This window comes from Chanos chanos, chromosome 10 (assembly GCF_902362185.1).
Source record: "Chanos chanos chromosome 10, fChaCha1.1, whole genome shotgun sequence".
Taxonomy (NCBI): domain Eukaryota; kingdom Metazoa; phylum Chordata; class Actinopteri; order Gonorynchiformes; family Chanidae; genus Chanos; species Chanos chanos.
This window is the reverse complement of record NC_044504.1, coordinates 31137867-31163386: the sequence shown is the minus strand read 5'-3', so window position 1 is coordinate 31163386 and position 25520 is coordinate 31137867. Positions and strand designations below refer to the sequence as shown.

The 25520-nt window shown below is 41.6% G+C and overlaps 3 protein-coding genes across 3 annotated transcripts; 1 reads left to right on the top strand and 2 right to left on the bottom strand.

Moving 5' to 3' along the window:
• The first annotated feature begins 1428 nt into the window (after positions 1–1428).
• Positions 1429–11225, top strand: arhgef49 (Rho guanine nucleotide exchange factor 49). The gene is made up of 6 exons (XM_030787570.1): positions 1429–2987; positions 5766–5949; positions 7507–7702; positions 8806–9386; positions 9594–9739; positions 10400–11225. The coding sequence occupies exons 1-6, from the start codon at positions 1429–1431 to the stop codon at positions 11223–11225; spliced, it is 3492 nt and encodes a 1163-aa protein (XP_030643430.1).
• Positions 11226–13125: 1900 nt separating this feature from the next.
• tsn (translin) lies at positions 13126–16189 on the bottom strand. The gene is made up of 6 exons (XM_030786819.1): positions 16001–16189; positions 15250–15343; positions 15051–15147; positions 14827–14942; positions 14653–14732; positions 13126–14560 (listed from the first exon to the last, which is right to left on the bottom strand). Exons 1-6 carry the CDS (start codon positions 16064–16066, stop codon positions 14330–14332), a joined length of 684 nt encoding a protein of 227 aa, XP_030642679.1. The 5' UTR covers positions 16067–16189; the 3' UTR covers positions 13126–14329.
• Positions 16190–17766: 1577 nt separating this feature from the next.
• LOC115823513 (high affinity cGMP-specific 3',5'-cyclic phosphodiesterase 9A) lies at positions 17767–25132 on the bottom strand. Its single transcript, XM_030787569.1, has 14 exons — positions 25045–25132; positions 23283–23444; positions 22974–23025; positions 22710–22812; positions 22093–22235; positions 21940–21999; positions 20838–21015; positions 20193–20315; positions 20017–20109; positions 19681–19748; positions 19412–19514; positions 19017–19121; positions 18265–18411; positions 17767–17934 (listed from the first exon to the last, which is right to left on the bottom strand). Exons 1-14 carry the CDS (start codon positions 25130–25132, stop codon positions 17767–17769), a joined length of 1593 nt encoding a protein of 530 aa, XP_030643429.1.
• Positions 25133–25520: the final 388 nt, after the last annotated feature.

The following is a 25520-nucleotide window of genomic DNA, read 5'->3' as shown; positions in this document are numbered from 1 at the left end:
CATGAAAATGAGCATCTGCCTGCCTGCCTGTCTGTCACAAACACAGACACTGATGTGAGCTCTGCATGTGCTGAGGACTGCCATACATGCCAAGTGCTGCATGCTAATGGAGTGTGTTTACTCAAACGTCAGCAATTTTAAAGGCACAGTGAGAGGATGTGCAAGGCCTGGGATTTACATAGAGTTTACAGAGACATGCACTTGTTCACATGAATGACGCCGCACTCGCTGGTTAAGATTCATTGACAAAGATATTTTGTGTGTGTCAGCTCAGAGTACAGTAAGATGCGAAGACAAATCCTGGATTGTCTGATTTATGGAGGTACTATGTTAAACTTCCTCAGTTATCGAGGCTTAAGATAATAATGAAAATGTGTTCATTTTATTTTAACAGTTTTCATTAGATGCCCGAATATATCAAACTCTTTTGGCATCATCGATCATGGACCGCTTTTTGCATTCCTGCCATCGTTTTTATCTGCCATCAGAAGCATTGTTGTCTTCTGGCAAGCAATATAGAAGAGATGAATAAATATTCAAGTAAATCTAATCTATTTATGTTCCCTCATATAGGAGGAATGATTTGGCTGTGATGTTTCATAACCTGCACCATTGACCTTGATATCTGCTAAAGATTACAGACAGATATTAGTCTGGCCTGAAGCCAGGCGATTTGTACTAATTACTGAGAGAGTAGTAAAGCGCCGCTCTTCCTGCTAATCCACGACTCTAGTGATTAGTGCAATGAGCCCTAGAGGCAAATCTGTAGTGACTCTCTTCATCACTGTCCCTTCAGCTTAGCATTCTGTCTTCCTCTCATTTTTTCCCCTCCTTCTTCTTAGACGAAGAAATAATCCTTTTTTCACTTGTACAGCGTAATGAGTTGTTTCTGGAATATTAATGCAATGATTCGAGTGAAGGAACCATGCATTGGGAACACTGCAAATGACCACTGTCAGGGTTATACAATGTGCTTATAGGAACCAGTGTCACCCTATCCCTCTTTGTGTCACTCTATCCTCTATATTTATATCCGTGTAACGGACGTTGAACTCATTTAAGCATTTTGGTATTGATACCACCAGTTGTTTTGGTTAAAGGTAAATGGAAAAGCGCTCCATTTTATGATCGAGTTAAACATGCTGTTGATGGAATGTCCATGATTATGACTTACTGTGGAGGAGACCACAGCAGGTCCTTCACATTGGATCCTTGGCTTTTTTTTTTTTTTTAGCAGACAGTAACAGATACGTTCTTTCTCCACCATTTGGCAATAGTGAATAATTGATGTTTAGATGGATAGTAGATGTCAGCATGTGTGCGCAGCGTGCAGTCATGGTGCCAACGTCCCGCCTGTGTGTGCTCTGATTTCTACAGTTCTACGGTCCTGGCGCCTCTCTCTGAAGCGTGCTGTCTCCTGCTGCGGCCATGCCTGACGTGAAGGCCCCGCCATGTGAATACTCCCCGGTAGGCTCCCCTGCTGCCTGCAGCATGGACCTGGAGCGTTGCCTCAGCGACCTGCCTGCTCCTCTGTCCATCCTCACCCCCCCACTCTCTTCTTTCTCTCACCACACCATGCCCCCGTATCCTGGACTGGACAAACCTCCAGCATGCAATAATAACAACTCCTTACTCACCAACTTGGGACTCAGATACTGCTCCACCAGTAGCGTGCATCCGTCAGTCCACCATGATGTTCCACAGGATGGTGGGTTAGGATGTTTCCAGCAGGGCTGCATGAGTACGGGCAGAAGTCGGCTCTATCACAGCATGGAGAATCTACACTGGACCGCAGTGTCTGATTCAGGAGTTTATGCCCTCAATGCCCCATGCAGGAGCGTGGACAGCGAGTTTATTCTGCACTGCACCTCCCGCAGTCACTGGTACGGTGGACCTGGTGAGGGTGCGCAGGCCTATGGCATGATGCCTTCCCCTGATGGAATGGCCTTCTACCCCAGACGAGGATTTGCCAGAAAGGACTTACCCCTCTTCCCTCAGTGGCTCTTTCCGGCCGTGGAGGATCTTGGTCTGAACGGAAATGCCCGGAGGGGGTTGAGGGAGAAGCTCCGTCTCCAGAGCACACGTGTAACAGAGCCTCACAAGCCCCTGCGGCCTCAGGCTCCTCTGAGCAATACCCCTCCACCAGCATGGTCATGTGACAAGGAAATGGCACCTCGCCTCTGCCCACCGAGCTCCCCCGGGCTTTCGACCGGTCAGAGAGCCTTGTACGCCCGTCAGATCACCAGTCCAGAGGAGATCAAGCAAGAGGTGCTCCGCAGGCTGCAGCTCCGTCGCCAGAGAAGTACTCCTAACCTGGCCTTAAACTCCAGTCAGGAGCACAGCAACGTCAGCAAATCCCAGACCTCTGACCCTGTCCTGGGGAACTCAGCGCAGTCCACACCCGAGCAGAAAAGACCTCCTGTTGGTCGTCTCCACATTCCTACTTTTGAGGAATTTAAGAAGATGAGACAAAGAGAAAACAGCCAGAGCCAAGGTTTATCTGCAACTCCGTCTAGTAGTGGTGTGGAAAGCGAATGCCAAAGCAAAGATGAAAACAGCGAAGAGAAACCTCAGACTGGAAGCAAGGAAACAGAGGATGGGGTTAGGACAGCCCCAGAGGACAGGCCAAACAATGGCGCCTCCAGTGAAACAGCCCATCCCAAAGAAGATCCGGTAGAGGGGGTGGCTGAGCCCACGTCTACTGAAGAGGACACAGCTGGGGCCATATGCACAGGCCCTGTGCCCCGCTCCCCCCTGCACTCCTTGGCTGTCCCAGCACAAGATGAGCAGAAGGAGGAACCAGTGGGCTCCGGGGCCACAGATGCAACTGCCCTCCCTTTACTTTCCCTTGGGGAGAGCGGCGAGGGCCCTTCCAGCTGCTGCCCAGCCATCCTTCTGGATGGCACTGACCTCTCTAGCTACGGAGCCAAGATCTCCAAAATGAGGGATGGCTTCCTGGGTTCGGCTCTGGACCTTATCAAGAAAAGGTGAGTCAAAGGAATCAGAGAATCTCTGAGTAGTTCCCTACCCATGGTTTCTTGGCACATGTGCCTATCAAATGTAAACATGATTTGTGGCTCTTTCAGTTTAAGGCTTAAAGTGTCAATCATTTATATAGCCACATTAAAGTTATTGCATTCTACTCAGAAGGACTTCTGACTTTCTGAGCGCACTATTGTTACTTAACTCAGTCCTGTTAAAGACATCGTTAAATTGATTGAAAAGCTTAATATGAAAAATAATTTGTGAGAGGTAAAAATGGCACTTTAAAATAAGTTTAACCATAAACGCACTGGATAAACTCTAAGTTAGTTACTAATTTTATTTCAGACGGCACCAATAGGCTACTTGTGCTTCACATATAAATACGTTTTTTTTGTTGTTGTTTTTTTTTTGAAGCTCAGTATTGCTATCTGAGCGTGAAATTGGATCCCATAGGGAGGTGTGTGCTGTTTTCCAGCAGGGGCAACATTAGCATTTGTGTTGGTATTGATTTATTTCAGTGTCCCTGCTTAGAGAGGGTGTGAGCATGTAAAAGCCGTTCTTCTATCAGAAGATCATGAGCCAGTGTAACACCTTGGCACGCATGACAATAGATTCATTCTCTCAGCACTCTTACACACAGGGCTAATTTCAACGTAGTGTTAAGAGTTTTCTGAGGCACAAGCATGGCAGAGATCCACACTCTATTAAGACATGACTTTCCAGCAGTCATTTGTCATACACTTGTCATACAGTGCCAAATTTACTAAAAATGTTTGGGCCTGTTAATTTTATTTGCATGTGTTAAATCAACAATATGACAGTAATAGACTAACTGCAAAAACCTTGACCAATTGCTTGTTATTTTAGTGTTTTTATCCACAGGCATGAAATATTTGTGCGTGCTAAACTATAAAAATTTTCGCTAAATTAGGTCCACAGGGAATAATAAATCTATATATAGGAATACTCTTTGTTGCTCATGGCATTTTCCTGTTTGTTTTTTTTTCCAGTTTCCTGTGTAGTATAAAGACAGGAAAGGGAAGCATGTAGGGACTCTCTCTGATTTACACAGAGCCTACAACAGCCTGTGTTAGGGTGATATTTTACAGTTTTACTCTAATGTGCCACACTGGAAATAAATCTCACCCAAGTGTGAAATATCAGAAGTGCTATTAAATTGCATTAATATTGCAGTACACGTATCTCATCCAGTAGTATATCTTAATATCCTTTGCGTTCATACGTTGTTGTGGGACCTAGTAGACAGAGTTGGCAAATAAAATGCTATGTCACGTGATCAGATGTCACAGCTGCTCCTAATGCCTTATGCGAGTATTCATTAACTACTGAGCAAACCTGGTCTGGTGTGTTTCTACAAGGCCAATTACAGCGATTTTCATTTACCATACTTCTGATATGATAAGGAAGAATAAACACGTAGGCAGGGAATTTGGGAAGAGTTTTCCTATGTAAACTTGGGTCTGTTGTCTCATTTCTCACTGGCAGTCCATACATTTGAGAGTGATGCACCTTACCAATCTGATAAATTTCTCATTACAGACATGAGCATTTATTCATTAACGTTTTAGAATGTACACTCTAGATGTTAAAGAATGGACGTTTTCAATTGTAGTTGTATAGTTCTGTTTTTTTTTTTTCTTTTGTATTCTAGATCACAGAGGAAGGACATATATATATCATAAGTCATTGACATAAGTCATTGTCTAATAAATTAAGTTCCAGGTTATTACCTCTCATGAATCACCCGTGGTGTGACAGGTAATATTTCCCAAGAAACGCCATAATGACACTTTTTTTTTTTTTTCAAGTGGAAAGGCAATAGCTTCTTTATCGCCCTCCTCAACAGGAAGAAATTAATTATTTTAAACCCAGCCTGTGGCAGCTACAGGTTTTTACACTGTGAAAGAGAGGTTCTCTCTCTCTCTCTCTGCTTCTACCTTTCCCTCTCCCTGTGTTGCTTGTGTTGTCCCAGTGAAGACAAACAGTCCGTATAATTAGACATACGCCAGTTATTGTTGTCTGCTGGTAATTTCTCGCAACCCACTGTGATGTGAAGCCAGCTCTGTGTGAGTGTATGTTCTCCTGAGTGATTTTGAATTTTTCTTGGTTATGCCGTCAGCAATATTTCAGGATCATATCTATGCAAATGGCTCCCTGTGACAAGTCCAGCATTAACAAGGCTGGTATTGAGACATCACATGAGAGATGAGTTGGGCGAACCAATTAAAGAAGACCACATAACACATTAATTAAGAATTGGGTTCCTCAGAGCACACATTAAACTGAGATGACCAGAAAAGCTTTGTGAATGCAAAATCTTAGAAAGGCTTTGTGAATGTCTAAAGAGTGCTATTTAAGCTCAGAGTGTATAGTAGCAACACACACACACACACACACACACACAAAAACACACACAAAGGAATCTGCAGAGCCTAACTCACCTTGCAGACAAGGAATTAAGGTCTTAATATAAACTGATGCACTTAATTGCCCTCTTTCTGAGCCCCTCTGGTCTGTGGCCGTGAGCAGCCCCTGAGGGCTGCAGGAAGATCAGAACATATGCCATATAAACAGGAGGAGCGCAGAGAGGTGCCAGGAATCATAATTTCTGCTCAACATTCTTCTCTCACTCTCCCTCCCTTCCTCTCTCTCTCTCTCTCTCTCTCTCTCTCTCCCTCTCTCTCTCTCTCTCTCTCTCTCTCTCACTCTCTCTCTCTCTCCCTCTTTCTCTGTCCCTCTCTCCCCACTTTCTCCATCAGCTGCAGTGCAGAGATCGCAGCCGAGGCCCCCGTCAGTCTGTCACGTGAGAAAGACGACGGCGCTGACATCACAGCTCCCCAACCCGTCCGTCAATCTGCAGGCGTTGCTATGACAATGCCGGCCTGCAGAGTGGAGGCTTCCATTGAGCCCAAAGGACGAGGGATAGAGGAACCAACAGAATGCGTAAGGCAACCCCTCCCCGTCTTTCAACACACCTCCCCCCCTCTTTTTCTTTTGAATATTTGTCAGCGTTATCCTCTCTCTCTCTCTCTCTCTTTCTGTCTCCCTCTCTCTGTCTCTCTCTCTCTTTCTCCCGGTAGCTCCGGACAGTGGTGTCTCCTGTCAGGAATACATAGGGGCTAGATTAGGATGCGTATAGTGGTAGGGCTGCACAGGCAGCACCTGCACAGCAGAGACACACTGAGCTGAGCGATGTGCGTTAACTGCGTGATGACTGCAGGCATGCAGCGGTGCAAGCAGTGCAGCGACAGACAATGAGACACAGAAAGGATTAGACACAGGTCTCATGGTGGTAACCGTGCTTTTCGTTTCATCTCTCAGAGCGCGCGCATGTGTGTGTGTGTGTGTGTGTGTGCATGTGCATATATGTGTGCGTGCGTGTGTCTGATGTTCACTGTTGCAAGGTCTCTCTGTTTGAAATGCTAGCCAGCTCTCTATTGCGCCACATTCATTTGTGCTCTCTGAGAACTGTTAGCTTGAAGGTTCAGGACAGCGTGGACAGAGTCCTTCTTTGGACTGTGGTGCTCATGTATTTTGCATGAGAAAGGTGGAATTTAGGTTTTGTGCTATCTGGGGGCAGTGTCATTGTGCGTTGCACAATGTATCTTTCGCAAGGTTTGATGCATGTGGAATGCGGTTCTGGCTCCCCAGCCATGACTGCAATTAATTAAAACAACCCTCGCATCATTAATTATTTTGTGTGATACCTGAACCCAGAGTGTCTTATTTCTCATAGACTTGAAAACATACCTCGGTCAGCCTGCCTTTGATGTTAATGTGTGGCTCTGCATTGTTACATGCGTGTTAGTATTCTTTGGCATGGACTTGGTTAGACGCAGATACATCTCCCAGAGGTCACTGTGAATGAATTACCGTCCCGTGTTACTTGATGCTACTTTTCTGATAGTAAATGATGTTCAGAGATAATAGTCTTATGACTGTGCAAAAGGAAGAGGTTGTGTCAGTCAGAGGACCTTATGACTTCAGTTACAAACTGACAATCAGGCCAACAGTATGTTGAGACAGAATATTATTTCAAAAAGATCTGTGTTTGATGATCTTGGACGTGTTGTGTCAGATTTATCCAGCCATGTCAGAAATCAGACACTGTGGATGCTCTTCATTTCTCTTAATAGGCACTGCATTAAGATCAAATGCAGAGGACATATTTGCTCCCAGTGGCTCAACATATTAAAAGCCTTTGTAATGTAACACCAATCTTTATCTGTAAATGGGCTTTAAGTAGCCACTCTGATCAATACAGGAAATAGTGAGTTGTTCTGCCAACAGCAGGTCTTCATCCATGTTCTGTTATATGTTATACGTATAAGCTACATAGCACTCTTCAGAGGTGACAAATTTGGTTAGTCGACAAATATCATTTTTCTCCTGGTGTCAGTAACTTCAATCAGGTACATTACTGAACACGATCGATCTCCCGGCCTAAGTGACGTAACATGCGATGAGCTCGGTTGATTGGTGGATCTCTTCTTCCGGCAGCTCTCTGGACCGGGCTGCAGGCGCTCCAGCTCTGATGCAGCCTATGAGCTGGCCGAGTCGGTGAGGGCTCAGCGTGAGTGCCGCCTGCGCCCCCACTACAGCGACCCCATGCCTGCTGATGCAGCCAAACGCAAGCAGCTAGAGATGAAGATTGCAGCGGCGGCACGGTTTCACAGCCAGCGTAGAGACAGGGACAGGGACAGGGACAGGGACAATGGTAAGAACCCACAAATCCCTGCTCAAATTCTCCCAAGAGACCACTGACTTTAAACATAACCCGGCGTCATCTACCCGTGATATATCCTCAACCAATTGCGTATCATTAGTTAAACGATTGGCCAGATTTTTCGGCAAAGTCCTCCTATTGCAGCACTTAATGACATACCTTCAGTATGTCTGTCAGTTGTAAGAGATTAAAGAATACCAAAGATGCTGAGAGAGGCTGAGTTATAGCATGTGTCACAAGTGAAGAGGTTATATAAGAAGGATATAAAATTATTACATTAATCATGATACAACATCCGTTGTCTAAACTTGACTGTGTATCTGTGCCCATGTTTTGATTATAATTTGCATATTTTTGTATGTCTTTAACTATTTAGCATTAAACCATACTCACCCTAATCCAAAACCTACGTCTACTACTTCTTTATGATCAGTGTACCATTAGGCCAAAGAGTTGCCTGAAAACAGCAACCTTCAGGAGGCTTTCAATGCATTTTCAATATGTCTATGCTCTAGAATTTATGCTCTGTTTAGAATTTTGTGCATACTTGCAGGCTACTGATATGTTTAGGAGGGACCATTGTGTATAATTTTGATGAAAATGTTCCATAACCTTGGAATAGGGTTATCATTGTTTTATTGAATTGTTGTGGTTGAACTATCTCTCCTAAATGGACTTTGGAGAATAGCTGGCCAATCTTGTACCAAGCTGGTCGTATGTTTGCATTTTCTAGTCACCATTTGAATAATAGATTGAGGTCACATAGATCACTCAGGATCTCTTGCCCTTTGGCCCTCATAAATGCCCCCCTTTTGCTCTGCCTTCATGACAATATGTTAGACATATGTCAATCAATACACCATGTGGTAATGTTTATTGTGACATCTATTTGCTCTCAGGATGTCTTGTGAAAATATAAATGGCAAACAATTTAGACAGTGTTTTCAGACTGGAGTGTTTTATCACGAAACTTGGTGCTGTTTTTTGTTTGTTTGAAGTGGCACTTTGTCCAGAGTGACAACATTGCATGTTCGGTGAGCAGTCTTACTCAAGCTATTTTTGTGTTTTATCTGCAGCATCAGCACCAGTCAGAGGTCACTCTGAGCCCAGACAGGAGGGGAGGGCAGGGGGTCTGGGCGTGACACGTGCTGCACAGCACCGCTGGAGCACCATCAGCAGCCTTAGCGCTGACAGTGGCGTGGTGGGTCTTAGCGATGAGCGTGACGACGAAGACGAGCCGCGACGTGCCCGCCGCGGCAGAGGGGCTGAGGTCGAGCGGGTGGACAGTGGTATCGGCCAGGGTCTAGCTCGCGGCTGGAAGAGACCCTCCGCCTCCCTCAAGGCCTGGGAAGCCCAGAGACCCTGCCCTGACTGTGGCCAGAGGGAAGGTGGTCGTGAGCAGGCCATGTGTGAGCGCTGCTCGAAGCTTCGCACTGAGCGTAAGGAAGCCATCTTAGAGTTCCTCAACACCGAGTCTAGTTACGGTGAGGACCTGCGTATCATCAAGGAAGAGTTCTACTGCCCCATGCAGAGCGCAGGGCTTCTCACTGCTGAACAGCTGACTGTGGTCTTCAGCAACGTGCAGGAACTCATTGATGTCAATGAGAGATTCACTGAACACCTACAAGACAGCATTGACCAAGCCTTTGATCAGGTACACAGCACAACATAGACATGTCATTCACATAAAAAAATCACTGTAGTGCACAATGAGCTCAGAACTATAAATTTACGTTAGTTTTAAAGTTAAACATTGAGTATTGATGATGACCTGCATGCTTGCAACCCCCTATTATGCTAGTGTTCTATGGGTAACATTAAGATCACTATGTGCTACTGATGGACACTGATATGCATGCAGGGTGATGAGGACCTGCTAACAGTGTGCATTGGAGAAATCTTCCTGGAGTTTGTCAACATGCTGCCGGCTTTCCAGACATACTGTCTGCAACAGTCGACCTCTGTTAACACGCTCAATGCTCTAGAGAAAGAGAAGGAGCTACTAAGGTACCAGAACACATAACAAAACCTGTCATAGCATGTTCCGTGAGGAGGAAGTGTTTCTACACATTTGCTAGCTAGTTTTTCACATCATTGCTAGTAGATATTGAAATTGCTTCTTAAGAACAAAGAGAACTAGCTCAAAATATGAACCACTATGCCAGATTCTGAAATTGCAGAGCTATGGGGTTGGTAGAATCTTTCATCTTAGTGGTTGGGCTTAGACCAGAAGCTCTGAACTGGAACTCTTGTGTGTTTTTGGGAATGGAGTTAATGTTTAAAGCTACACTCTAGATGCCACATATCTCTGCCGATGTAACCCTGGCTTACTTTGGATTTGTATTTTATCCCAGCTGTATCTCTCCAGAGTGTCTCGAGTGGCAGACATGTTGCTATGTAAAACACTGCTCTGTGTTGTTCTTAATGGAAGAGACAGCTGGCTATAATTTATTCATCACTGAAACTATTTTGAGAGGAGGAGATGAAGTAATAACTTATTTTCAGACTTGCTGCCGTTTTAAGTGACTCAGCCTTCTAAAATCTGCAATATTCATGCTTGGAATTTTTTGCAACATTCATGTTTGGAATTAGGCCTTGAGTTTGTTGTGTGTCTCCCAAGTTAATGCTAGTCTGTCTTCTGTCTGTCTCCTTCACTTTCTCCTTTAGGATATTCCTGGATGTGTCTCAGAATGACAACACGGCGCTTAGGCGCATGAACCTTCGCTCCTTCCTAATGGCCCCTCTGCAGCGCGTGACCAAGTACCCACTGCTTCTGAGTCGCATCAGCAAGGCCACTCCCGAATGCCACCCAGATTACCCTCGTCTTCGTGAGGCCAAGAGCCGTGTGGAGTCACACCTTGAACACATCAACATGAAGACCAAACAGGAGGGCACAGCCACGTGGTCTTTGCGTTCCTTCCGCCGCGACAGTCGCAAGAACAGGGAGGTCATCAACATCGAGATAAGGGAAATGTCCATGAAGACCGTTGGCTGGGCTCGTGAGAACACGCGCTTCATCATGGAAGGGCCATTACAGTTCTCACAGCCAACAGATGGCCAGTGGGTTAAAAAGGGCAGTAAATCTCTCAAGTTCCAAAACGTGCAGAGCTTGCTCATGATACGTACACAGCGGAGCAGTGAAGGAGGTTCCCCGGCTGATGGTGGTATCAAAGGAGAACAGCAAGATCCCTTGGAGATGGTGCGAGATGGTGTGCTTGTGCTCATCAAGGACAAAAGTAGTGGTAAATTCACTGTGCTACGGGAACCCATACGCCTGTGCAACTGTGTTGTGTCAGCTGACCCAGACTGTGATGACACCTTTGAGGTGTTGGACATCCGACGGGAGGCGTTTGTTTTCCGTGCTTCAGACAAATCGCGCACGCAGCAATGGTTCCACCAAATCAAGAGGTATGCCTGTGATCTGGGACCTTGGAGAAAGAGACGCAATGCACTCCCCAACATTATGATTAACACAACCCCAAGTAGATCTTGAGACTGACCCCTGCGGAAAACCGAATGCCCCCTCCCTAAATTGCCTCTCCTGTAAATAAACAATACAGTACTCGATGAATGGACAGTATTTGTGGAATGAGGAACTAGACTGAAAATTTCAATCTGAGAGGATCTGTTAAAAGATGAGGAACAATGTACTTTTTAGTACTTATCATAAAACCAATCCCTGAAAATGAATCCCTGTTGGAAAAAAAAAGCAAAAGGAGGCTTCATTCTACTGCCATTGGCAGTCCAAGACAAAAACAATACCAGCCTCTGTTGTAAAAGTGTTTTGCTACTGAAGGAAAAGATGAGTGCTTTCATTTTTAACAACATTTCAGTGACAAGCATGATTGATCATTTTTGTTGAAAATGTGGTTGTGAAAGAATGAATTCTAATGTTCATTTCTAACCTTAATAACAGTGCACAAAAAAAGGCAAAAACTGTTGTGTGGAGACTTGACTGGAGCTGAGTTTAAAACGATTCTGTTTTCTGCCACTGCCCTCTTCTTCCTATGCTCTCTCTCTTCAGTCAGCAGCTCTCCCCGCTGCCAGAGAAGGTTTGGAGGCAGAGCCTCAATCACTGTGCTAAGATCAGTCTCAGCTGAGCAATAATCTGTAACAGTCTACTATGGCTACAGCATAGCTACTTATCTTCCACAAAACCTTGTTTTTTTTTGCAAAAGAAGAAAGTAAGACGTGATATGAGACAAAAGCCTACAAGCTTTGGTCATCAATGTTTTTTTTTTTTTTTTAATTACTGTAAATGATTGTTCTGATGCCAACAGGAAGGGGAGTGAAAATTTGTGCCTTGGGTAAATTTATTTAATATTGATTGATTAGCATCTTAAGCCCTACACACTATTTCAATGAACAGTTAATTTTGGTTGTGGACCAACCACTGAGCAAACAGTTACTTCAACACTGATAGTAAGGGCAACACCCAACATTTGTCTAGCTGCTAATTTCCCTATTCTGGCCTTTAGTCCAACAAACTCATTCGTTTTTGTTTTTTTTTTTTTTACGTCAAGTTTCTCATGATTCCACATTTCTGTGTAATGCACTTTAATCTCAATCTCTTTTTCAATATTTGAATACCAGTTATCCATTATCCAGTTCTGTAATTTACAGAACGCCTTTTTTTTTTTTTTAGCTCACCAGATTTTATTGCCCTTCAAAACAATGTTAATGACAGTGGACAACCAGTAATATTTATCAACCAAATTTAACTCAGTTTGCATCATGACATGATGGTTGGTTCAACAGAAGCACTGGTGGAGTAATCATCGTGTGACAGTCCAGACTGGAAATGGTATCTGGATTAATTGTGTGTGTCACATAATGACAGCATTAATAGAATTACTGTAGCTTCCATGTACCACATACTCAAAAGAGAGGGCATTGAATTGCCATTCTGTATCTGTGTCTGAAATCCTTTTACCTGAGACCAGTTATGCTGTTAAATACCTTTTTCCTTTATTTCAAAAGCCCTAATTTAATATTTTCTTTGTGTAAAATAATGTGAATTATATTAAAATAATTATTATGTAAAGATTTTAATGACTTTTAATGACTGCATTCCCTGTGAATACATCCTTATTAATTGTAATTACCAATGTCCCATACTGAAGTCTTACTTTCAGCATAGAACTGTACAACCTGTAAGGTCAAAGAACTTCACCATAGTAAGAGGATAGCACTATTTGCTCCATTGTGTCTAAAACCTTATCAAGACACTTATCAAGAGATGGACCCTTACTATATTGCCCACCAAAGGGAAAATAGCCGGTTGTTTCCTCAGAGACGCCAGGGCACGTGTCCTGGAGTTCATAATGCGAAAAGAGATATTCTTTCACAATAAAATATTGCTTACACAGACAGAAGCAAGAACACACCAGCTGAACAGTAAGGTCTCTCTTTATTGAATTCCAGTAAACAAGGGGTAAGCTGCAATAGTAGTAAAAGATGTTATTTTTATTGCTTACATTTATGGATGGAGGTTGGAGGATTGCTTTAAGCATATTAAGACAAATGCTTTGTGACAAATATTCTGATCACAATTAAGACTTAAAAAACAAATGCATACGCACAGAGAAGGACAACACACCCAAGGGCAAAGCAGCGAACATCCATGTCACCAAGAATTCAAAGGCAAGCTATACATCCATAAACAAAACAGCTGAATTGGCACAGAGTTTTGCCAGAAAATGAAAGAGTAGAAACTAACTGAAGGTGCTTACAGATGCTCAACTTTGTCACAATGGAAATACTGCTTTGTTTTGTTTAAAGTGAATCGGAAGCAGGTTGTATGAATAGCACAACCACGACTTGCAAGCCATTTCTTTGGTGCCCTCTTTCTGCAGTAACTGGAACAAACCACGCTTTGCATAAATTTCTCAATGTGTAGCAAGATTTTTTTTTTTTGATTTCTTAAAACAGAACAAAAAATCCTGAACGCTTTTGTAATTATTTGGATGATTAACTAAACACATCCCCAATGTTAGCAGATTTCATTCTCAGGGAAAGGTTTTAATAGACATAATTCCATCAGACAGAAACAGATAACCTGACCCTCCAGAACATATAAGATTCCTCAAAATCCATGACAAAATTTTATTTCTTCAAGTTTCCTTCACAGATGCATCATATCACGCTCTAACAACTAACACAAAACAACATGACCTGTTATCTTGATCCTCTTTGCTCCTCCGCGTTTGGCTATACATTGATGTTTCTCAAATACGATGACCAGTATAAAAAAACAAAACAAAACAAAACAATGCAGAAACAGTAAAAGAGCATAACCAATCAAATATAACAACAGGCAGAGTCAATGCATCTGTACATGAATAAACGTTTTCTCAACGAAATACTGAACGTCTCCTCATTAAACAGTGGACTTCAAACAGCCTTCCAGTGTGGAGGACAGGCGGCTCTACAAATATGCCAATGTCCAAGGCTGCTGGAGATCTGATATCTCCATACTTTGCTTTTTCCTGCTAACATATAGCAGGTTGAGCTTGCACTGTACCAGACATGGAGAGTCCCAGCCAGGACAGCACCCTCATGGCCTCCGCTCCCCCCTGGCCCCCCCCCCATCTGGCTCTACTTATCTCCACCGGCCTCCTGCTCCTTAGCCAGTCCACGGATGGAGAGATCGTATACCACCTCTTCAATCTTTTTGACGTCGTACTTGAGGCCGTCGTAGCGTTTGCGGAGCGGATCGTTCTTGAGGTTGAGCAGGCGAAAGCCTGAGTCCAGTTCATTAATGAAGTTGGAGATGCGCAGAGGACGGCTGTAGTCCCCTGCTGTCACACTGTTGACGGCCAGTCTGGACTACAAAAGTCAAGAGATGAGGAGTTCATTATATAAGTTTGGAAATTAAAGAGATAAACGTTCAAATCATAAATCTGTAGAAAACCGCTTACCAGCTCACTGGCCATGATCAGAACACCCGCTAAATAGTCTTCAACGTCCAGATGAAAGCCTTTCTCTCTGTCAATTTCAACTGTAAACGACACAGGAGACTTACTGTCAGAAAATAACTCGAGAAAGTGAAACCATACCGGACTCCAAAAAAGTGGCACAGGTGGATTACATACTTCCTAAGATTTTAGCCACCTCCTCACGGGTCACCAAGGATTCACTCTCCAAGTAGACGACAAACGCTGCAAGGAAGGCAAGCCGCTGAAGAACAAATCTCCAGTGTTCATGAAACCTGCACAGCCAAAAGAAATAAACATATTTAATGTAAAGTACTTAACACCAGCAGAAAACTCACTGAAATTCAGACCAATCCATTTAAAGAAAACTGGTAGACATTAACCGGTAGTACTGTTCCACTGGAAACTTTGTTTTCAGCTCTCCGATTTGAGTTCTTACTGTGCAAAACAGTTCTCGGGCCCGAAGACATTTGCTTGGAACTGTAGGAGAAAAATATTTCCTATTAATTCCTTAAAGTGGGATACAATGAGGTACGTGTCCTTAAATATGTTTTGGTAACTTGCAGCAGAACTTAAACATACTATCTTTGAAACCACTCGGTTGATGCACGCTTTGGAGAACAGTCAGAATCTCCCTCGCTGTCTGCTCAAGCACTTGGACAACTTTCCTAATATCCTTAAAAGAGAAGAATAAAAAAGAGAAAGAAAAAGAAAATTCAGGACGATGAGAATCCTCCCTTTCCATACAAAGCAAGTTTTTGTTTGCTTGCTTTTTTTTTTTTTACATATTACACCTGAGCATATATTCACCAAAAATGAACAACACGGTGTGATGACACCAATACATAAGTTCTGGGATAGGTAGTCATACATATGCGTATACTTAACACTATTCTGCACAAGACAAACAGGTTGTCTAAACTGGCTTGGCGGTACCGCAGTATTTTACAAACACTAACTAGCAAGTTTCATAAACAGAAAGACACTCGACTTCTATGTGGAAAACATGGCCAAAGTTCTATCAAGCCGGCAAGTTTCGGTTCATGTGGCGATTCGACAAGTGATGTGTTCTCTTGGGCGGGACGTAGGTGCATGTCTGCAGACAAGCGCGTGCTCGCTAGCCAACTCATATTAGCAATTTGTATTTTTATTAAGCCGCACTGCACATTAGGTTCGACCAAACCACCAATTTGCAAGAAAGACTACCGATCCGAAATGAGAATTTGTCTCTGCAGTGTGGTCCAGCTAGCGCATGAAGCTCCGTGCTTTTCGTCAGCTAGCTAGAAGGGGCGACAATTTAACTAGCTCGCGCTTTCAAAATAACGTTGTTTACCTCTCGAATGTCTTGATCTGCGCTCAAAAACCCCTGAATGTAGCTGAACATCTCCGTGACTGACATCTTCTGTTGGTATCATATGATTCTATGGTGCGTAGTGTTGTAAATAGTTATCTAATGTTTGCGTGCGAATTACAATGCGGATAGCCTATGTCTTTAAAAACAGGCTACCAATGTGCTAGGATAGTTAGGTCTCCTTTACACTCTGCTGGTGCCATTAGTCATCAACGTGCTCAAGTAAGGTCCTTCCTGCACACGTCGCATTTGGATGATGTCACATCAACGGCCACTTTCGGCTCTTGAAATGTAATGCGGTTTCCTTTACAAAAAACTTTAACAAGACGTAAATTCTGTCTCAAGATATGAAAAGTTACTTAGATATTATTAGATTTGAATCCATGATGGAAAGGCCATTACAATATTTTATCTTGATGATCCTGTGTAAATTTTAACCGTAGAATACAAAACTGAGATGATAGTATTTTAGTGTACAAAATGAAATCAAATGTTGCACAAAGACCTGTGTGAACAATTTATAAAAGTCTATGCCAAAGACATTAAATGATGAATTCAAACTACACTTTGAGCAATGCATTGAAAGTAGTGACACAAAGTTTTCAGTGTATTTTTCAGCATCTTTATAAAACCTCAGTATGTTCTATCACCTGGAGACTGCAGTGAATTGGAATCAGATGATTGTCCTGCAGCAAAATATGTTGCCACCGAGATCAAGGACATGCTGGACCTGTTTACATTCTGCTTCTGTGTGACCCCCACCCTGCTGCCAATACTGCCTGTCATCTTCTGGTGAAGAAGAGGAGCAGCTGAATGTGTCGCAATTAACTATCTTATGGCAAATTACTAAAACTTTGAGTACATGTTGAATCAAAAACATGACCAATGATAAAAATACAATAGAGGAATGCTAATCTTGTTATTTTTATGAACAGCATCTTAATTTATCATCCTGTTAACTTAAAAAATTATTGACATCTGCGGTGGAATAGAAAAAATGCACAAGTACATCATGTAATAATAGGTTACAGACTTCTCCCATGGACCCCAACTATTCATATCTCCATATGATACTCTCACTGAAGAGAGTGATATCAGGGTGTGCAGAAACCAAAATAAAGATAGAAAAGCTTGACTGTTTTGCAGGGATTTATCAAACATTGTATTAGTTGTTTGGAGCAATGATGACTATAATCATAATAACATTAAAGGAGCCTTTAGGTTAAGTGAATGAAATCTGATCTGAAATCAAAACGTGAAACACAACATTCCATCATTTCAGTTCTCAACAATAAGACTATATGTCATTTCAGACATCTGTAATAGTACACATGTATGCAAATGTATTTTTTCTCTCTTTTATATGTTCATTTAAGAAATCCTTTAACAAATCCTATGCAAACATATGTTCACTGATCATCACACAATGTCTTTATAGAGGGCATGATGTGAAAACTAAAGAATAGGCCATTGTCCTCACTGTAAATATGCCAAGGTAAGTTTCAGATAGTAACCCAGCTTAAGGCAATCGTGATATATCCTTGGAATACTGTCCTTTAGAGGTGTTCTTTTAGGTGATGTGTTAAAATTCGCCTGAAAATGATGTCCATGTGAACTTAGAATCCAATTGGACCTGCGACATTGATATTCCTGTACGATGCTTTTATTTTATTTATGCTAATATCTTTTCTGTTAATTTTCTCTGTATACTCTGTATACTGTGGCCTATTTGAGAAATGCTACTAGTTTCAGGACCCCCCAGGTTCTGGCTGGGTTTCAAGTTCCTTTGAAGTATTTGTCTCTTTGAGCTTGGAAGTGTTTTCACTCTGGGCCCAATTCTGTTTCTCCCTCTCCAGGGCTTTCTCCATCTTAGTATAGTAGTCCAGGGCTTTCCGCACAGGATCGATGATATGTTGCTGTAGAGCAGAAGAGAACCAGCTTTATATCCAGATGTCACAGCAAGTGAGTCATCAACTTTGCCATTCCACAGTTTCCCTTCTGTGTCCCTTGAAAGTTGGTCAGGTGAGGATTGTTTTATTTTAAGTCACGCATCTACCAAGGACAGTGTTACTGTATAATATTTAACCTTGTTTAATGTGAATATGGTCTCCAGAGTGGTTTTGTGTCATATTGTTCCATACATATTAAAACCATTGCATAAAATCTATGGGTTGATAGAGACTCTTTAAACAAAGCATTTATAACTATGTGATGGTATTGGACCATGAAAAGGTGTGTATTCTCACCTCTAGACAGGGGAAGAGATTAGCCAGCTCAATAAAGAGAGGCAAAAGCACAAAGCGGATGAAGCCAGTTTGGGACGATGGCTTTGTCACCTTATCCCGGTCCATGAACGGGGTTACAGGGAGACCTTCCAGCTTCTCCATGTCACTCTAAAGTTTGATGTTTGCAGAAAAGCTTAAGTTATAATAAGAGTTATTAAAAAAGTGTACAGCATCTGCCATTACTTATCAACCCTTATTTATGTCTTGTAATTTTTTTTTTTGCAGTATAAAGAAATTAAATTATACAGTGGTATTTGTTGTACTGCAGCTAACAATAAGTTACTATGAATGTCCTGAGCAGAAGAACATTGCTGCATTGGGGTGATTTCTGTCCTTTTGCTGTGAAGCTCGACTAGCGTAAGATGTTAAATAATGGCTCAGACAGATCTTTGACTCTACTCAAGGGCTTTTATTGTTTGTCCACTTACAAAAGCACACACAAAGCCCCAGAACCATGCTGTTTTGTTTCTAGAGCTTGAGTTAAATTATGACTTTTTTTGACTGAATTTTTTTTTTACTAACAAGACCTCGTTTCTGGTAGATGTCTGAAGTTGCTAGAAAAAAAGGATGCGACAAAAGAGAATTTATTCTGAGTTTCCTTGGTTAATTTTAATAGGGATTATGTTCCTAGTGGCACCATATTATAGGATGTGCAATATGTATTTGTGGCTATCTTGCCAAAAAAGCCATAGGACAGCCAAATTGTTGGTCACCTGATTGAAGAACTCCTGTAGAAGGCAGTCCAGCCATGGCTCTGCCACATCCATTGGTCTTGCCTCATTGGAGATGTCACTAACTTTGATCATGATCATCATCAGCTGGAGAAGCAGACAGAAAGAGAGAAAGAGTATTAGCGGAACATGATTTAATCCTGAAACTCCCATGGTTCTCTTTTGGCAATTGTTAAACAGTTCTCCTCCATGTTGTCCCATGAGCAACAATGGCACCAGAACTTTATCTGCGCCAAAGGACAGAGAATCAGAGAATCACTGGAGTGTCTTAAAGATATTTGACTTGATTCATTTTGCCATTAATGGAATAGAGCCTTTTACCTACTTATAATACTTTTTGTAAATCAGCCAATCCTTCACAAAGTTATTGTCCTCACCACATCTTTATGATCCTTATTGTTGAAGTCAAACACAGGAAGAATGGATTTGAACTTATTCAGGATCTCATTGTGCCTTGTCATATCAGTGGCAAGAATACACCTAAAACAGATGACAATGGTAATGATTGTAGAAAGGATTAAACATGACAACAGTAAGCATTAAATATGCCTGAGGTTAAAAAAAAATAACAAAAAGAGTAGGCTAAATATTGTGTGCAGATGTCCCAAAATGAGTTAACATGAGAAGATTTCAAAGAGTTTCATACTTGATGATCCCCTCTCTTATCTTTTTGTATTGTTCTGTTGACAGGTTCCGGAAAATGTTGCTTTCAGTCTAGAAGAAATCAGACCAGAGTCATATTGCTGGGTATTTTGGACCCTTTTCAGCTAACTTGGATTGCCCAGTTACCTCAGAACATCTAAACAGTCTCCCCAGACTAGCAGGCACTTTGTAAATCATTTTCTTCATACTAAATGTTGCAAGTCTATAATGTTTAAAATAATCAGTAACTCAAAATGAAAATGTTCAGATATTGGCATGTGACAGAGAGATTACTTTATTTGTCATATGCATAGCTTTAATCCTAAAAAAAGAAATTTACCTTTTCAAGGATCTCAAAGGCTACAGCACAATGATGGTTTTCCAGGGGAGAGATATCATTGTACCTCAAGGCAAGTTCAGTGCGAGCATTAATCTAAAAAACAGAAATGATGTCATTGTTTGAGGACAGTACTTTGAAAAGTCAGTGTTGGTTCACCAAAAGAAGGTCTGGCTCACCTGATAGGCATTGTTATAGCCTGTGTGGTCTAGATCATGACAAACAGCAGAAGTCAGCATGGTCAAGAGGTCAATGCTGTCAATTTTATTCTTAAGGTCGGTCAGCCATATCAGCCCATACATCTGTCAGAAAGCAGAACCAAACATACAGGGAGATATAAGAAATACATTCACAATTATTGGATTGTAGATATACATATTTGTAGAAACTCCCATGTAAATGCCAAAAGAGATGCAATGATCTGCGATCATAATTAATAATTTTGCAGAAATTGATAGATGCACAGATGCTACTTGCTTCCAGGAGATATTCAGTATAAGGCTTCATGTTTCAATATTTCAATATTTCAATAATTAGCATTTCTAGTAGATAGTTGACTGGGAAAGACTAACAACTGATATCTGAAAACTCTATTTTAATGATGCAATAAAATCAAAGCAACACATCTTCATGAACATAACAGTTCCATGAGCTGATAGCTCCATGGTTCTGTGGTTTGACTAGTGTACAGGTTGCCATGGAGGCAGAGGTGGGTTGGGGTGGGATTATTTTGGTGACCTGACTTTGCTGTCCTTCACCAATCAAACAGCATATCGAGTGGATAAATGGCAGAATAGAGAGGACAGGGTGATTACATCTCTCACCATTTGAGTGACGCAGAAGCAGTGCTTGAAATTGTGGAAGGGGATGTTGTTATAACGACGGTAAACCTCATACAGGAACTGCTGCAGCGCTTCCAGCTCAATGTTAAAGGTGGAGATAAAGTCCAGGTCTGTGTACATGACCTGCAGGAGCACCATGATCTCAGCATCTTCCCACTGCCTACAGACACCACATGACAAACACATAAAGCACTTTCACTCTGAAGGTTTTGGAAAAAATGTAGGCATGATGAGTGTTTTATTCCCCTTAATGACAATTCTCTCTACACCACTGACTAATAAGCAGTAGGTTGATTTACGGTGTCATCTAACTTTGAGCAGAAAGATTGTATTCATGATAACGCAGTGGGTCCTCTTCTTCTCATTTCATGCAGTGATATAATTCCTTCCTCAGAAAACATTGCTCACACGTCTCTAGTTTCTTCTGAGAGACGGTTCTAGTGGGTAGACTTTCAGATTACTTTTTTTTTTAATTTCCATTTCCGTGTTTACACTGATGAGCAGATATCATGTTGTGTAAATCTGAGAGGTTTGGGTTTAAAACCAGCAAATCAGCAGAGGAAATCGTTACATTAAAGCGGTCTTCAAACACCGAGCCTCACTGCTCAGTTCAGAGGGACGGCTTTTGATTGATAAACCTCAGATGGGAGCATTCATATTAATATGAGGTTTTTTTCAGACAGATGAAAGGATTGTGCCTCCTCCCTGGTTTCTTTATTCATCGGTCAGAAGAGATGCGTTTCCCATTCAGGAGCAGCAGGTGCAGCTCTCTCGGTTGTACAGTTACTTATACACGGGCAGAGACACTCATAAAACCATTCAGTCCCAGTCAACAAGACATGTACGCATAAACAAGTGCTGAAGAGGATCAGGCTGGCTCATACCTAGTTGACATGACAGTTATTCAGAAACAATTTTACTGCAAATAGGGAAATTATTGTGTACAGTTTTACACAAAGTTCTTTTTTGTATTTGATGAGGGAATCATTTTCTTGTGTGGTAAGAGGATGCTGGATATATGTGAAAATGGTTTTGTATGTGTACGCAAAGAGACCGCTTGGATTGTTAAGATGTACACACTCACCAGTTATCAAACGTAGGCGTCTTCAGATACTGCCTCACCTCCTCAGATACCTCAAGGGAACTGTGTGGGTAAATTTTTATGACTTATTTCAAATCCTATAAAGATTTATACTACTTCATTTTCTTCAGTTCTTGCTTTAAGTCCTGTCCTCACCTCATCTGGAGGAACTTTTCTCTGACATGTTCACACTCCTCACGTGTTTTGCGAAGCGTTCTCTTGTGATAGAAAGGGGAGGGCTTGTGGGTACTTTCAGAGAGCTCCTTAAAGAGACCCAACCAGCTAAGATGTTCCACACTCTATTGAAAAACAGCAAAAGATTTGAGTCTTATCCCTTGGACTCAGGGTTTTACACAGACTTTACTCATTCCAGCCCAGGGGAACAACAGATCTTCACACTTTTTAAGTGGGGCCATGCACGACAGACCTGTTTCAAATCATTTTCTGTTACTAAGTTTTTGGTTAATTGAATCAGATATATTGATCCTTTGGGGAAAATTTACCTGATGAGTCCTCCAGATTTGAATGGGAAACTGTCAGTCTAAAACAAATTGGAAATCTAATTTCATGCTGGAGATACTGTTTACATTTACATTTATTCATTAGGCAGATGTTTTTTCTCCCTACGGTGACTTACATAACGTTCTTCAAACATACATAGAAACTGTGTCACTCATTTTTCTAAAACTTCACCGATCCTAGCTGTGAGCAGAATAATGTGATACACTTAAAAATGAGGCATCTCTGATATTGACACATGGAAATGTTTGTACCTCAAGTTTTTCTCTGAATGATTCCACCTGTCTCTTCATTTCATACACAATGGATGGAGTTTCTCCTGCTTCAACCAAAATCTTTTTCTCCAGGCTCTGTAACCTGATTTAGAGACACCTGGGGTTAATATGGCATGCTTATGCAAATATCTGTGTCACATTCAGCTGTTCTCTTCACAGAGAAGGCACGATTTCAGTGATACACTGGATAGCAAATGAGATTATCAACATGAAGTATGGGTTCACAGCGTGACTTTAGCATACCTTTTCTCCATGGAGGAGAGGTCAAATCCCAGTGCAACAGCCAGCTCTGAACCTGAAAAATTGTAAAGCTAAATTGTTCGATATTATCTGTTTTCAGATAAGAAATCCCTCTTGCTAAGCCTAAAAATAGTTTGCAAATAAATTTCTCTGTGTTTTCTAGTGCTAGGTATAGTGATTTCCCCCCCCAACAGTTTCATACAATGTACACTTCTTTGCATTTCCATAAAATATGCATTGCATTTTGGTCGTTGTAGTTCAGGGGTACCATCATGGCCTAAAAAGGAACCATTTTATTGAGGCAGAGAATACCTAAATGCTCACTGTTGCAGTCTGCTGCCACCACCTCAAGTTTGTAGCAGGAGTGAGGGCTGTTTGGAGCAAGCTGAGGGGAGATGTTGATGATGTTTCCTTTAGGATTGTAGAGCTTCAGGATGTCATGGGGTCCAGCTTCAGCTGCAGCTCGAAACAGATCTGTATTGGGATTTACAGACGAATGTGAAAGATTAACGAGACAAGGACTGCAGGTCAGGTCCAGTCTTGTGTTTAGTATCATCCTGACACAGCATCTTTTAATGTCTGACTGACTGGATGAATATGGTGCCCCATTACATGTTTCACAGTTTTTAACATCAGTCTGTCAACATTTAAAAGAGGTCATCACCACTAACTCATACATTTAATGTCCACCTATAAAGGGCTGTATGTGCAATAGGAGTATCACGCCCGCAAGCCCTTTGTTCCTGTTTGATACCACAGTCATCAGTCCTATTACTGGAAATCGAAGTGAAAATATCTCTTTCAGTTATCCACATTGTGTATGAAAACTATGAAGACATAACAGGACAACTGAATTTAGGCTGTATCTGACTCCTGTCAACAGTGAAGTGGTCTCAGTCGAAGGCAATACTTGTCACTCCAAGGCACCAGTGTCAACAACACCTGTGATCACTGCTCAATGGGAACAGGGTAACATATATATATATAACCCATCAAGTCAACACACTGATTATGTTTATAATGCTTCCTATCATTTTATCCTGGGGACTGTTTAATGGGCTTTTAAATGACAGTCAGGCACTTTGTGAAATTGATATGATGATATCGCATTTTATTTTTACTGCCTATAAAGCCAGTTTAGGGTATGTCCTAACAGCACGCACAGGGAGTTCAGAGGAACAAGCTGTCATTGCTTACATTTTAAAGAAGAATCTTTTATGCTGTGCTTGATATTGAGGTCAATACACCTGAATCAAAACATTCATTACTCACAGGACCCCACAGCTTCCCATGAGTCACTGCTTTGAGAAAGACTGCAAAATATATGTGAATTAATTAAGCAAGCCAGCCAGCTTCTATCAGCATCATCAACACCAGTTATTATTATTATTATTATTATTATTATTAATAAGAAATAATGGACAGAAAGCAACAGAACACACTTTTTTTTTGTAAATAATTTTTTTAGTGCTGCAGTTCACAAATCAAAGCTCTCAAAAGGATTTAACCAAATCATTTGGCAGGTAAAGTTGATTTACCATCGAAAAGAGCTACATCCTTGGAAGCTATTCAATTGGATTATAGCCCGGGCCATCAGAGATCAGTAGCCAGGATTGATTGCTGGGGCATCAATATAAGGGTGCTGAGGCATATTGCACAACTAATCCTCCATGATGGTCATCATTGCCTTGTGATGCACAATTACAAAATTGGATAAAATTTATGTTACTCTACAAGGTAATACTGAAATGGTAGCTTCACTCAAGTGAACTGTCATTAAATGACCTCTGTGCCTTAGATGTAATCCAAATTTTTTTTTTACAGTCCCAAAGACAGTTTGACAAACATTAATATTTTTGCTATTGAAGGATTTGTGCCTTAAAATGGTATTAATATGCAGTAAAACAAAACAAAACAAAAAACATAATTAGGATTTGAGGAATAAAAGCAGAGAATTCTCCTATTTATTTATTTTTATTACAGTAATGGCTATCTAAGAAAGAGGAACAGAACTAATCTCATCACTCCATACTTGACTGAGCTTGAGGATAATGTCTTAAGGATATTGTCTTACCTTTCACATCTTGGGCAGGACAGTCAATGGGGAATTCTGCTCGCTCTGGTCTCCCATTCACAGTGAAATAGATTATTTTGGTTGCCATGTCAGCCTGTGTTACCCAGCACACTCCTTCTCTCAGTTTAAAGATGTGTCTGTGAGTGTGTGTTTACACAGTGTGTGATCTATTTAATAGAGTACCACTTCACAACCCCACCCCCTCTTCATTCCCACCTCTCTCAATCCTGTCCCCTCCCCCTAAGTCACCGTTGCTCTCGTTTGTACTCTCCTGTTAGTTCAATCTAAAGTATTCATTTTTATGAAGTACAAGCCATATTTTTAAGCTTTTCGACACTTCTGAGTCTACCTAGTATTTCCAATGGTCATCCAGTGACAAAAAAGATCAAATGCTTTCCACACCAACAGATGGCGCTGTAGAATTAAAGCATTACTTTTCAGGAGAACTGTCTTGACTGTGTTGTTGATCGCAGGGT